The sequence below is a fragment of the Heterocephalus glaber genome, unplaced genomic scaffold (genome assembly GCF_053883595.1).
Source record: "Heterocephalus glaber isolate CG9 unplaced genomic scaffold, H.glaber_assembly_v1.0 deba00001060, whole genome shotgun sequence".
Taxonomy (NCBI): domain Eukaryota; kingdom Metazoa; phylum Chordata; class Mammalia; order Rodentia; family Bathyergidae; genus Heterocephalus; species Heterocephalus glaber.
Genome location: NW_028258185.1, coordinates 2,450,820 through 2,466,260, shown reverse-complemented (window position 1 = coordinate 2,466,260; position 15,441 = coordinate 2,450,820). Strand labels below are relative to the sequence as shown.

The 15,441-nt window shown below is 38.3% G+C and overlaps 1 protein-coding gene and 1 pseudogene across 1 annotated transcript; one reads left to right on the top strand and one right to left on the bottom strand.

Annotated features, from left to right (window-relative positions):
* The first annotated feature begins 10,969 nt into the window (after positions 1–10,969).
* LOC101722450 (olfactory receptor 7G2-like) lies at positions 10,970–12,435 on the top strand. The gene has a single exon (XM_004872817.4). It carries the CDS (start codon positions 11,332–11,334, stop codon positions 12,292–12,294), a length of 963 nt encoding a protein of 320 aa, XP_004872874.3. The 5' UTR covers positions 10,970–11,331; the 3' UTR covers positions 12,295–12,435.
* Positions 12,436–13,357: 922 nt separating this feature from the next.
* Positions 13,358–15,013, bottom strand: LOC101722798 (phosphatidylinositol 3,4,5-trisphosphate 3-phosphatase and dual-specificity protein phosphatase PTEN pseudogene; annotated as a pseudogene).
* Between the last annotated feature and the right edge of the window lie 428 nt (positions 15,014–15,441).

The following is a 15,441-nucleotide window of genomic DNA, read 5'->3' as shown; positions in this document are numbered from 1 at the left end:
TTTGTATTTTGGTATGTACTATCCACTCTCCCACTATCCCTCCTTCCTTAAACTTTCCTAGTTTCCAATCATTACTGTTCTACTCTTCTCTTTGGAGATCAAACTTTTAAACTTCTAAACATGAGTGGGACAATGTGTTTCATCTTTCAATGCCTGGCTTCTTTCAGTTGACTTGTTTTTTGTTTGTTTCTGATTTTGGCATACTGGAGGTTGAATCTATGGCCTTTACCTTGAGCTACTTCCCTAGTATTTTTTTATAGTTTATTCTGAGACAAAGTCTTCTCAAATTGCCCTGGCAGAACTCAAACTTTTGATCTTCCTGCCTCAGTCTTCCAGAGTGGTGGGATTACAGGCCTATGCCATCATGCTCAGCTTCAGTTAATGTGATTTTTAAGCTCAGATCTGAGCTATTGGAAGAAATCAGAGGAAAGGGGCTGGATTGGGGAGGATTCCAACTCCCCAGGGGGAATTCCAGGGTTTTACAGCATCAGTCTCAGTCTCTAAAGTGGATGGTGGCCCCTCTTGCTGTGCTACTTCCTCCCTACTGGCTGTTACCCAGGCTCACAACTCCACCCAACACTCAGGTCCCCATTTGCCTATTTGCTGATGGGTGGTGACTCATTCACCATTCTTCACCTCAGGGCTTCCCCCTCCCTCCTGCAGACTGAAATTTGTGAGCAGGTCTTAGTCATCACTGGGAATTGCTCCAATTTCCTTACTCTGAGAAGAAAACTGGGCATTATTTAGCTGCATTAAAATAGCCTCATCTTTATACTCTGAGGGATTCTTTGAGCATGTCTGATGCCTTCATATCCGGGGCTTGCATTGGCTTCACCCCATGGCCACTTTATACATCCCTCCTTCACATGTCTCAGTCCTGTAATCAAGGTCAGCTTCTTGGAGAGGTCTCCCCTAACCACTTTATTTAAAAGTACAATCCTGTGAAGGTTAACGAAAATGTGGTCTGTACACACAGTAGAATGCCCCTGAGCTAAAGAGATAAAAAAGGAGTTAGAAATGTGATTTCAAAGAAGCAGAGTATAGATTGGTTACTAGAGCATGGAGCATTTCAGGGACGGGAGGATGGTTAATTGAAACAGGTGCAGCTGGATAGGAAGAATAACTCGTAACATTCTGTAGAGCAGAGAGTAACCACAGTTGAAAAAATGAGAATATTTCAATGTGTCGGTAGAAAGGATTTTCTACATCCCCAACACAAAGAAATGATATAGATCTCTGATGACAGACACCCCAGTTATTCTGATCTGATCATTATACATTGAATACATGTAGTGAAATATCACCCTGTATCCCATTAGTAAGGACAATCATCATTTTTAATAAAAATAAAAATAGAATTACAAATAAAACTTCCCAAATAGTACTAAAATCTTGTATACACAAAAATTTGTGCAAAACCTTTCCTAGAGGGCTTATTCATAAAAAATAGTGTAAAACAGTTCAAAAGTCCATCCATGACTAAATAGATAAATGAAGTATGGTGTATCCACACACTGAAAAGTTACTTAGCCATGGAAAAGAATGAAACACAGACATGAGCTACAGAGTGGCTGGGTCTTGCAATCACTATACCCAGTGAGAGAAATCAGACCCAGAATATCATGCAAACATTAAAAACCATTTACCTGAATAGTTGAAATGGGTGAATGTATGATACATGCATAAATTATACCTCAGTAAAGCTGTTTAAAAGAAAAGTATAACATTTCCCTTTATCCTCATGTGTTTTTTTTCTCCTTCTTTACTTTGATTCTTAAAAAAAAAAGATAATCTAAGTCTGGGCATGTAGCTCAGTAATAGAGTACTTGCTTAACGTGTGCAAGAACCTAGGTGCTAGCCCCAAAACTGCAAAAAAGGTGAGAAGATGGAAGGACACAAAGATTGAGGGAGCCTAGGGGTGAAATGCAGAATGTGGGAGATGTAAGGACACTTTCCAAGCCTTTCCACACATGGTCCAGGTTGAGAAGCCCCTGGGATGTGGGCTTATGATTCTTGGGTGGCAAAAGGGGCTGAATAGGTAGGTGAAGGAACTAGGACTAAGCAAAAGTCCTAGCTACTCAACAAGCTGAGACAGGAGGACTGAAGGTTCAAGGCCATCTAGCAAGACTCAGTCTCAAAATGTAAAAAAGGGCTAGGGGTGGGGATGCAGCTCAGCCATAAAGTTCCTAGGGTCTATTCCTCAGTCTGTCTCTCTGTCTCTACCCCTCCCCTCCCTTTGTCTCCCCTCCCTCTTCCCTCTCCCCCCTCCTTCTTTCTCTTCCCCTCCCTCTCTCTCTCTCTCTCTCTCTTTCCAAGCTTGGAACTGAGACACTCTAATAAACATCCCAAAGAACCTAGGGGCTTGAGACTTCCAAGTGACGTGTTCCTGCCACCCTTGTGCATCAGAATTTGGAACTCCACCAATCTGGAGTCTAGTCCTTGAAGTCAGTGCCAAGATTCAGCACTGAGAATGCCCTGAATTTCTGGTGATATCCTGAGTTCACTAGGACAGTCTATTAGGACATCATCCCTTTGTTAGTTGAGAAATGGCCAACTAGGAGAATGTCGGTATGGTGGGAAGACTTCAAGATGGCCAAGATCCTGAAGATCCTCCCTCCTGTGAAAGCTCTCACTGTGAGTGTGGGGTTCTAACAAATTATAGAATGCAGAATAGGGCTCAGGATGTCACTTATGGTATTAAATTATAAAGACCATGGCCTTCATTTTCTTTGTTCTCTCCTCCTCTTCCTTCCCCATGCTCCTCCTCCCTTCTCTACCTTCTCTTCTTTCCCTCTTTCTTCAGCTTTCTTCTCTTCCACCATTTTCTTTCTCTTCTTTCTCCTCTTTGCTTTCTTCCTCTTTGCCCTCCTTCTCTCCTTTTCCTTCCATTCCTTCTCCTTCTTTCCCTTTTCTAGCACCTTCTTTCTTCCTTTGGCATATGAGGAGGCCCATGTGGCCAGAAATTGCCATCTTCCATCAATGGAGACTCAAGGTCTGCTCAGAGTGTGGTTGGGAAAAGATCCAGCCTGGTTAGGACCAGGTTTACCTCAGCCCTGGCCTAGGCCATAGGGTATGTGACATCCTATGTCTGAGGCACCCAGTCCAGCCACTACCTCAATGGGACCATAGAAAGAGAGGAATGGCTGGCCGAGTAATAGGTTGAACCATGTGAAGTTGGCAGTGTACTATCATTTTTAACCAATAAAATTACCAATTTTATATGTGTAGCTAAATGTAGCAAAACCCCATAAATGCATCACTCAACTTTAATGACTATTGGATCAAGGCTTCATTTTATCTGCACCCTATGCTGACTTCCCGTCCTGGAAAATTTCAGAGAAAATTTCATATATCATAAAAATTTGGTATGTCTCTAAGAGAATAAAAATTCTTGAAAGCACCATCATAATGCCAATTAATCTATAGGTTTCAGTTCCTTCTTGTTTATAGCTTAATGAATGTATTTGTTGAATAAATGGTCTAGATTTTGCTGATCATTTTTGTGTGTCATTGTTTGACATCTGTTAAATTATAACAATATATTGATGTTTAATTAATTAATTTTGTAGTACTGGGAGTTGAACCTATAGTTTACATGCTGACCTACACCCCCAGCCCATTTTTATTTTTTATTTTGAGACAAGTTCTCACTAAGTTGTCCAGGCTGGGCTCAAACTTGCAATTCTCCTGCCTCAGCCTCCCACACTACTGAGATCACAGGCTTGTGCCATGATACCCAGCTACAGTAAATTGATCTTTAGATCTAGATGATTGATTAGGTTCAGAATTGAATCATGAAGGGAAAAATACCGCATAAGTTGTGTTGCAAATTTTCCTTGATTACATTTATTTTTCTGTTGTTGCTCACCATATGCCATTAGTGGCTACTAAGAATCATTGCCTAGATCCATAATTTTATGGTGAGTTGAAAAAGGAGAACATTCCATCTCATCTTCATTCTTTCATTCTGTTTTTTCCTCTTATCTTCAACAGTTTTTTAGAGTTTGCATGGTCTTCCTGTGTCCTCTGGCCTCACTGCTAACCTTGCCCTATTCTTCAACCTATCTATCCCCTCCTCCCCAACTCCTTCTAACTCCCCATCCCAAAGGATAAAGTTGCTATATTGAAGAGTTTACTCATTATAAATATATGTTGGGATGGTAATCAATTTTGATTTAATTCACACAAAGGTGATAGATTAATAACTACCACAAATTGTCATTTTCTAAGCTGTGCTTGATACTATGGTGTGGTGATTGTATCACTTGGGCTAAGGTGTTGTGATTGATCTAGTCAGTTGTCTTTCCTGGTATGATGAAAATGAGATAGCCTCAGAGTCATTAGAGACTCAAAGACTAAAGACCAGCTATATCTGGAAGACACCTCTGAGAAGCAATCATTCCATAAGGGTTCTAAATAAAAGCAAAAAAAATACTTACAGTAAGCAATTTTGAAGTATCAGCCCAGGAATTAAACCAAGGACAGTACCAAAAGCAAAAATGAGAAGACATTTAAGCAAGGCACCAACCCAGATTTTCATCCCACTAAAGGTAAATTCTGGGGGAAATGAGGTGGAAAAGTCTGATAATCAACCACCTGGACACCCTGAACTGATAGCACAGGAAGTAACAAAACAGATGAATAAGGCTCTAGAAAAACGCCAAACAGAAATAATTTCCCAGATAAGTATAGAGAAGGTGAGAAGAGTGAAAGACATGATGAGAGGCTCTAGAACAGAAACAAATAAAAAAAAAAAATAGATGAGCTCAGAAACATGCTGGAAGCCATGAATGCCCAGGATAAGAAAGAAATGAAAACCATGAATGCCCAACATAGGAAGGAAATGGAATCCATGAAACAGATTCAAACACATATCCAGGAGGTTAAAAACTTCATTGAAAGTATGCACAGCAGACTGAGCAGATGTGAAGATAGAGTATCAGATATAGAAGACAGGATTGTGGTTAGTGACCATGAAAACAGAGATTTCATAAAAATAGTAAGGGACCATGAGAAATCAATCCAGAAGCTGGTGGATGATGGAAAGAAGAATAACAGAAGACTGGTAGGAGTCCATGAAAAAGCAGGAGAAAATACAAATGACATTATAAAACTGTTCACAGAAGAAATAGTAGAAAACTTCCCAGACAGAGGTAGAGAATTTGACATATAGATAAGTAAGGCATATAGAACTGCAACTAGCCACAATAAAAAAAAAAATCTACACCTATACACATAATAGTCAAGATCCCAGAAACCCAACAGAAGAACAAAATCCTACAAGCAGTTAGAGAAAAGAAACAAATCACCTACAAAGGAGAGCCCACCAGAATCACAACAGACTTCTCAACAGAAACCCTCAAATCAAGGAGAAACTAGAGTGAAGTATTTCAAGCCCTAAAAGAAAATAACTTCCAAACTAGACTGTTGTATCCTGCAAAATTATCTTTTAAAATCGATGGGGAAATTTGATACTTCCACGATGAAGAACACCTCAGAAATTTCATGAACACCAAATAAGCACTCCAAAAATTCTAAACAATATCCTAGAAAAAGACAATGAAGATCACATCTCCATGAGGCCCAACAGAGTGAAGCCACCAGGCAAAGCAAGAAACTAATGGGAAAGGGGGAAAAGTAAAAGAGCCAACAACAGTAAAACATCATGACAAGAATGAGTCAATATCTATCAATTATCATTATCAATGTTAATGGGCTCAATTCACCAATCAGAAGAAATAGACTGGCCGAACAGATTAAGAAACAAAATCAAACAATATTCTGTATACAAGAAACACAACTAACTAAAAAAGAGAATTCATAGACTGAAATTAAAATGATGGAAGATAGTTCTCCACTCAACAGGAACCCAGAAAAAGTAGGGGGTAGCAATCTTATTTGCAGTGAAAGTAGATTTCAAACCAAAGCTAATTAATGAACAATCCAAGAGGAAGAGATGACAATCATAAATATATATGCACCATATAAGAATCCCCCCAACTATACAAAATAAATACTAATGGACATGAAAAACCAAATAAGCACTAATACGATTGTAGTGGGGGACTTCAATAACCCACTATCACAAATAGACGTATCATCTCTACAAAAAATCAACAGTGAGGGCTGGAGATTTAGCTCAGAGGTGCTGCTGCCTGCCTCTCAAGCAGAAGGTCCCAAGTTCAATCCCTGGTACCACCCCACTTCTCCAAAAATCAACAATATATTACTCCCAAGCAAAGGAAACAAAAGCAAAAATGGACAAATGGGACCACACCAAAGCAAATTTTATATATATATATATATATATATATATATATATATATATATATATATATGACATAAAAGATTAGAATCCTCTGTGTAAAGTATAGAAAAATATTAAGATTCTGGAACTATTCATTGACAAGAGGATGACAAGAGGATATACCACAAATACAGTTTCACATTGTAGTCATATTTATACTTCTATTACATTTAACAAGATCTTTTCAGAGAAAGTTAACCAACTTTGGAGACTTCTCCTCATATTTAAACCTCAGATGCCTCCTACAACTTCAGTGAAGTACACCTTTTAAGGTTCTTTCAGACTAGAGTCAACAAATTGTGACCCTTGGGTTATATCTGACCTGTTACCTCTTTTTATATGGCTCTATGAGCTCTGAATCATAGTTAAATTCTTAAATGGCTTAAAAAACTAAAAGATATATTTCATGACCACTTAAATTATATAAAATTTAAATAAAATTATGAATTTCATTCACAGAGCTATATTCTCCATACCCATATATTTCCACACCTAACCTTGAACCAGGCTTTCTAATATTGTGAAATAGAAATGATTTGGTTTATAGCAAAAATGGAAGAGTCACATTAGTTATGTGTGCAAGATCTGAGAAGTGAGCCCAGCATGAGCCATAGGGACAACTACAGGAGGTACATATAACATCAGAAGTCAAGAGATCAGCCATCCTGAATTCTTCTCTTCTGTACTCTTGGTCTCTAAGGACACACACTCCTGGGACAAAAATGATAGAAAAATAGGTACTCTAATGAGGAGCTTTGGATATTAAGCCCCTTAGGGGCTCTGGATAGACTGTAGGAGTTAGCCTGTGACCAAGTCACTCCACAGCCCAGCCTCAGTGAGGAAGCAATACCTGACCCTCCTTTCAGGATGACCTTCCTGAGCAAGTCCTTCCTGCCTCAGTTGATTTGTCTACCAGTGCTGAGAACTGATCTTCTGCCTTCAACATCCTGGAAGTGCTAAACATCATTCTCAGTGAAGCCAGTCTCCTAGGTGATGATTTGGAGATGAGAACAGGTATTCTGCTTAAATTTCATTCAGGGGAAGCAAAGATGATATTGTATGCATAAGAAAATAATTAACAAATTAAATCCCCAGGCGACCCCTGCCAGTCTGTTATGTTGCATATTCTCATATTCCTTTGTACCATATTCACACATTGTCTTCCTGCTCTCCTCCTACTTTCCACAAGGAGAAGGCCCATTTTATTCTGAGCAAAATTGTGCTCCTTCTCAGACATAATGATTCATAAAATACCTTGACATTTACTGGAGTACTTGGGGAGGGTGGTGGGGGAGCTGTTTCACTCAGTGAATTCATTGCTAGGGCTGCTGACACAAAAGACCACAGACCAGGCAACTTAACAACAGAATGTCCCCCCACAGTTGCAGAATGTAGAAGTTGGAAGATCAACACATCAGCAGGGTTGGTTTCTTTCCTTGGCTTGTAGCTGACCATCTTCTCCCTGTGTCTTCAAAGTGTGTGTGTACGGGTCCTAATAACTTCTTGTAAAGATACTAGTCCTATCAGATTAGACTTCCCCCTACTGAGCATATTCTAATTTAAGTTCTTTTTGAAATAATTATCTCTAAATACCATCATATGTTTAGGGAATTAGGGATAAAGATTTCAACACATGAATTTAAGGGGGTACAGAAGTCGGCTCATAGCAATCAGCTCCTTGATTTATCTTGGTGGTTTTGGTCCACCATTGTACAGAAAGCTTTTGTTCTATGCTGGTAGGTAATTTGAGGGCTCTGGGTAGAGAGGTGGAGATGCAGAGGTACTGCCTTCCCCTTTTCTGCTTCCTAAAATTCCCAAATAGTTTGTATAGGAACAACAGAGAGACTAGAGTTAATAATAATAACAACACCCCTAGCCTCATTCCAGAATTAAAACCTGGGACATTATAATATGGTTTCAGGTATTTTAAAACAAAGTAGTAAGTATACCCAATTTGTAAACTATATTTTCTTGCATTCCTCTTCTTCCTTTCTCCAAATATGACATCGTGAATGTAATGGGGTTCCCCAAACACATGGCTCTATATTGTACATGTAGTCACATCAATCCACCTAGCTTTCTATCAGGCTATTATTCTGCCTATCATCTATCTATCTCTCTATCTATCTGTCTATCTATCTATCATCTATCTATCTATCTATCTATCATCTATCTATCTATGTACCATCCATCTGCCATCATCTACCTATATGTTAACAGGCATACACATCACTTGTGGACAATAAATTGTACTGTGACAAGAAAGTGGGATGCTGTAATAGTAAAAATTTATAATGAAGGACTAAATACAACAAGGCTAATTTTAAAAAATTACCAAAAAGCATTGATTATAAATATCATATGCTATAAGATTCTATTTATATAAAGTTTACCAAATACAACATTATGCAGTTTTTATTATTTGAAAGAAAAATATCAATTTGATTAAAACTGAACAGAATAATGTATGTTTCATGAGGGTGGTACTTTCCCTGGGGAAAGAAGAAAATCAGTTTTATGCAAGAATATAAAATGGAGGTTTCAAATATGCCTCTAATATTTTTGCACTAAAGATGTCTAAAGGAAAAATGGTGAAATATATGAGTTTTTATCCTATGATACCATTTATTTTATTTTTTATTAGTATATGTTTGCAGTACATATAGTTTACAATCATCTTGGGGAGTGGGTACATGTACATAATACAGCTTGGTTCTTTTTTAAATGCCCTGACTCTTCATGAATTAGAATAGTTTTAACTGGTGAGTGATGAATGCATGATTTTACTTCCCATCATGCCTGAATAATCTGTAATAAAACACACTTCTCTGAGAAGGTTAAAATATTTCCAGTTTTCTCAAGGAATGCTATTTACGTATATATTTTTTCCTATTTAGGTAGTCATAATTTTGTGATTCCTGTGTCTAATGCATTTACCATTTGATTCATTTTCAGTGTTAGATGTTATATGGCCAAAGGAATATCGGTATCACTGATGCATCTTTCTGTACTTTTCTGCAAATCAATATTCCTAGTGGAAGATTCAGCACATAAAATTTCCCCAAAGTGTGCAGTTCATATGCTGGAGATGTTCTGTCTTTCTTCCTTCCCCTGCTCCAGATGTCTATTCCTTCTAATGGGTGAACAGCATCACTTGCTATTGTCATGCACATGATAGGACAGATCAATACCAGAGTTCCAATTGCCAGCACTGTGCTGGCCACTTTGCTGTATTCATTTCTCATCAAGCAAAAGATTCACATGCAGTTTCCTCCCAAATTTCGTGAGGCATAATTACACAAAGAAAAACTGTGTATACTTAAGATACACAATATGGGCAGAATTCTAAACTGAGAAATGATTATCAAACTACAGCTAAGGAACACATTCATCAAACAGTTTCATTAAGCAAACAGGGACACCCTGGCTTCTTATATTGTTGAAGACTTTCCCTCATTCAGAAAGCAAACACCAGGTCCTGGATTAAATTCAGACTGTGTGAATCTAATGTTACACCAAATGATCAGCATCATACTGCTTCTGTCTTCCCCAAGAGAGGAAGATCTTTGCTCTCGAGAGACCGTCTTATTAGGAAACCTGATTATCTAAATCGGTGTCATCTTGACGTCTCTGCTGTCTGAAGTTTAACAAATTGGTTTTTATTTCAATCTATCTATATAAGAGCCTCTACATTTCATTCTTTCACTCATGTGGCTAGTACTTGTTTATTCTGTGTAATGATATGCTACCTCTCTCACTAAGAAAAGATGTTCCCTTAGGATAAGACAAAGTGTTTTCAACATGATTACCCATTTCTTCTAGAATTTATTGCTAAAGCAGATTTCTGGCATTTCCAGGGAGATTCTTATGGGCTTGAATTTAAAAGCAATATTTTCTAATTATTGTTCAAATCTACCTGGATGAATCTCCCTCTCCTTAATTGTAGAAGTGGTAGAAGTGGGCATACCTAGAAAGAAAGGAAAAAAAAAAAATCTTTGTTCATGATAGTTTCTCTGGTGTGAGAAACTGAAAGTGAAAATAAGGATCAAAATGTATATTAGATAATGTGAAATAGGAAGAAAAGGTCTAAAAGAGAAGGGGAACTGGTGGGGGGAGGGAAAAGAAAGAAGGGAAACAAAAAATATGAGAAAAGGAAAAAATGGAAGCAAACTCTTTGTAAGTAGAGGGGTTGAAGGGAGGGCAGGGAAATGGGGAAAATAAGAAACAAGATATATCATGTAAAGGTACAAATTCCCAATGATGAATGTCATTGTATTGTATACCTAAAATGTACCAATAAACCTAATGAATGAAAAAGAACTATACTGGAAATTTCGAGTTAGCATTACTGACTTTATGCTGTCCACAATCATTAGCAGAAATTGGTCATGAGAATCAATCCAGCAGCCAGATAACCTAAGTTCTGACTCAGAGTTTGACAAACATGAACAGTGTAGTTTATGTGCATTACATAACCTTGTGACATTCATGTCTGGCAGGGAGAGAGCATCAACTATCTCAACTATAATTTGACAAGCCCTTCAGATGATCTGAAGACCTTCAGATGCCAACACTGCAGACCATGGCTTTGGAAGACATATTTGATAAGTTAACCCTCATCTTTATTTCTATTGAAGGCATGGGATAATTCTTATGGAAATTGCATGTCTTATTTCTTACAGTCTCAGCACCTACAACAATGTGTGAAAAAGTGTTGGTTTCCAATAAAGGGTGTGGAAGTTAGAGGAGGAGAAGAGAGAAGAGGAATGGAAAGAAACAGTGACAAAAATATCTGAATAACCTTTTGGTTCCATTGTATACACAAGATAATTTTCCTTTTTTTGTAAAAACCCTGGTTTTCAAACTTTAGATATATAAAATCCACCTGCAGCATGGGTCCCCATTCCCATATCTTGTCATAAGTAACACTATAACTGTACCAAAGGTTTTCCTTTCTACCAAGTCACCATGTCATACTCCTGCTGTTTGGCTAGAAACAAGTCTTTTTATTGTATTTTCACACCATGTTTTCTATGAGATTTACTAGTAACATGAAACTCAGTAACCAAACAACTGTTTTACAATTCCATCTTTTGGGACTGACAGATGACCCAGAGCTGCAACCCCTCATCTTCAGCCTGTTCCTGTCCATGTACCTGGTCACAGTGCTTGGGAACCTGCTTATCAACCTGGCTGTCAGCTCTGACTCCCACCTCCACACCCCCATGTACTTCTTCCTCTCTAACCTGTCCTTCATCGATATCTCTGTAAGCACAATCGTGCTTCCAAAGATGCTGGTGAACATCCAAGCACAGGATCAGAGCATCACCTACACAGGCTGTCTCTCCCAGGCCTGCTTAGCTCTGCTTTGTAGTGGCTTGGAAAATTGTCTGCTTGCAGTCATGGCCTATGATCGCTATGTGGCCATTTGTCATCCTCTGAGGTACACAGTCATCATGAGCCCCTGCCTCTGTGTCCTGCTGGTTCTATTTTCCTTGCTCATTAGCACTGTGCACGCCCTGCTCCACACTTTCATGGTGCTGCGGCTGTCCTTCTGTACAGACCTGGAGATCCTCCACTTCTTCTGTGAACTTGCTCAGGTCATCAAGCTAGCCTGCTCTGATACCTTCATCAACAACCTGCTGGTATACATAATGGGTGTCATATTTTTTGGTGTACCTCTTTTTGGGATTATTTTCTCTTATATACAAATTGTCTCCTCTATTCTGAGGATCCCATCAGTGGGGGGAAGGTACAAAGCCTTTTCCACCTGTGGGTCTCACCTCTCAGTGGTGTCCTTGTTCTACGGGACAGGTTTTGGAGTCTATATGAGTTCTGGAGCTACTGACTCCTCCATTAAAAATGTAGTGGCTTCAGTGATGTACACTGTGATCCCCCCAACACTGAACCCCCTTATCTACAGTTTGAGGAACAAGGAAATGAAGGGAGCCTTGAGGAGTCTCATTGTTGGACTATCTTTTGTGTGATTGTGCCATTGGCTTGGAGCTTTGGTTTCTAGAATAAGTTCAAATTGCAATATCAAGGAGCCAAAATGCCTGATTCTATGATGTCTGAGTACCTTTCAACTTGGACTTCAACCCCGACTTTGCTGTTTTTCCAGGGATGTGATGATTGACAAATGATTTTAATCTCTAAACTCCATCTTGTCGTTTGGACTTCATGGAAGTTGCACTGGAGTTAGACATTCAGTTTTAGCAATTCCATACAGCTGAATCTCAGAGGGAATGTTGGAAAAGGTGAACAGGGGAGAGAAAGGTTTAAGCAAGCCTGTGTTAATATCTGGGGCTGGCTTCTGTGTTTGACCCTCATGGTTAAGGTCATATGGGTTGCACCACCATATACACTTACTATGAGGCAAAATCAGTAACTTCATGCTCCATGAAAAAATTACTGAGACTTGTCATGGGAAAACAGTCTCCTATAAGGGTAATATTACCATCTACCTTACTCAGTTTCACTAATTATATAATTATCACAATTATATCACCTCAGAAGTTTGAGATGGTCTTGTGAGATTTGAAATTTTGAACTTCATCAGTGAAAAATGCCTTCATTTCTCATAAAAAGGAACTCTAAATTTATTATGCTTAGACAATGAGGACTACTGTTCATTATAAGGACTTTAGAAATTGGGCATGTATAGCTTCAAGGATCAGGACTTTATTTAGAGGTGCCTCTTCCTAGGATAATTCTCAGTTTTTATATATAGATGGAGGCCAGAAACTGAAACTGAGTGTTCTTCTCCCAGTGCATTGATCATAGACCTCTATGAAGTCAATCAACTATATTTCTGACTTGAGTTAAATGGTGGCTGGCCAAATAATACTTCCATATCCTGATCCCCCTCAATGGTGACTATGAACTTATAACACGAGAAGGGGGAATGGCCCTTATATACAACAGAGGTCTTTGCAGAGAAAGTACATATGTCAGTTTATTTTCTTTAAGTGTACTTTTATAGACTCTTTCAAGATATACAGAAGTAGAAATAGACATTGAATTAATGCAACCAATTTTTGATGACTTTTGTTTACACACTTGTCCACAAAACCAATTCCCTATGACTATAATGTCTCATAGTCCCCTTTTAAACATGCCCGGATAACTTGTCACATCAGTTTGCTTTTTGTGACCTTGATAAACTTAAGGTGATGAATTATTTCTATATTTTTGTTATTTTCTATATATTGTTATTTTCCTCATTGATCTTCTGGTATTCCATCGTGTCATCTGGTTTACCAGTGATACATTAATTTACAGTGTTCTCCATTTTACGTGATGTATAGTGACAAAAAATAAGGAGTCCTTCTAATATTGATGAATTCTAGGTAGATCTTTTTCTGACATTGTGGATAAACTGAATGTTCTCTCATGTTTACACATGAAAATGAAAGATAGCTTTTTTGTGTGACATTATTAGTTTTAAGAGTATAAATTTTCTTTTTTGTGTAATCCCCCAAAACATTTTCTAAATAGTTGAATTAATTGACCTTCCCACTAGATGGTTTGTAAATTCTACATCATCAGAAACATTTTTAGTTACCCTGACAATCTGTAAAATGTTGTTTGGTTACTTTATATTTCTCTTTTTTTCGTGCACCATATCTTTATTTGCATTGTCAAGATCATCCTTTGTTAAAATAAGACCTTGAGATTCTTTGTCATTATCTGAATGCTCTGTACTGCAAATATCATAAATTTTGGATCATATGGACTTTAATTTTCTGTTTTTTCTGAGGCTTCAATTCTGGTCCAGGTACAAAGAAAGTATTTACCCCAAAGTGGAATATTTTGTTCCTTTTTAACTCATCTTGTTTTGTTTTAGGGAAGGAAGAAATTTTGTTTTCACTGCACATAGGCAATGGCTGAGTGAGATGAAATGAAGTGAATTTGCATTCTTGTCTTGTGGGGCCTGAATGGGAGGGACATATCTTCACTTTTAGCAGGCAGATCACAAACAGGATTGCAAATTCCCCAACTCAACATTGCAACAGTTTCAAACATCATCTTGTGAAACAACAGTGACACAGGTCTATAATCCAGATGATTCTTTTACAGGTAGCTTTAACAACACTCATAGTGTCTCTGAGTGGGAATGATTTCTTCATTTTTGTCTTCTGGTCTTGATTTCGGGATGGAAATCCAAGGCCTCTTATGCCTTTAAAAATTTGCCTTGATGTAATAAATATGCATGAACCATTTCATCAGTAACTCCCTTTCCAGCTTTACAGTGAATTGCCACAAGATAATTGTCATCTTCCCTTGGCCGTTGGTCAAGATCTTCACAAAAGAGTGCTACATTCTAGTTGTGGTAAGAGAGGCTCTTCAAATGAATACTCTGCAAGTGAAGGAAATTTGGGGTGTTATAATGTGTTTCAGCACATACACTGTATACCTTGTAATGGTTTTAGGCTTTGAATCCAAACACCTCACTACATTATCAATGTTATTCCTGTGTATACCTTCAAGTCTCTCTGCAGGAAATCCCATAGTAATAATATTTGGATAAATATAAATCAAGCCTAACTTGAATTTATTCTCTTGATATCTCCTTTTGTTTCTGCTAATGATCTCTTTGATGCTGGCTGCCATGTCTGGGACCCTGTGGCTGAAGAAAAAGGAGAGAGATGGTGGAAGATGCTTGTGGTGGGTATTCTTCTTCAGAATGAAAATGGCTCTGGACTTGGTGGTTGTTGATGCCCCTCTCTTGGCTGCAGCTTGGCTCTGAACAACAGCTGAGTAGAGGCCTCTGTATTAGCTGCTTGATGATTGCAATGATTTTCTTTTTGTTTCTCCTCGGCAGTCACTGACCTGCCAGTAGCAGCAGCAGCAGCAGCAGCAGCAGCAGCAACAAGAGTGGGAAGATGTGGAGAAGACAATCTTTTCAATTGCCTCCTTCAGTGGCCTCTGGAGCTCAGCCAGGGAGGATGCTGTGGCAGGGAGTGGAGGTTTAAAATCATCCCCAAATGACTAATAAATACATGACAAAAAATCTTCAACATCTTAGGCCATTAGAAAATGCAAATCAAGTGCTTGCTTTGGCAGCACATATACAAAAATGCAAATCAAAACAATACTGGGAATCCATCTTATTCCAGAAATAATGGCTATCA

Bases quoted from the DNA above. Each gene is read 5' to 3' on its own strand.
- LOC101722450 (XM_004872817.4), top strand. From the start codon at position 11,332: ATGTTTTCTATGAGATTTACTAGTAACATGAAACTCAGTAACCAAACA.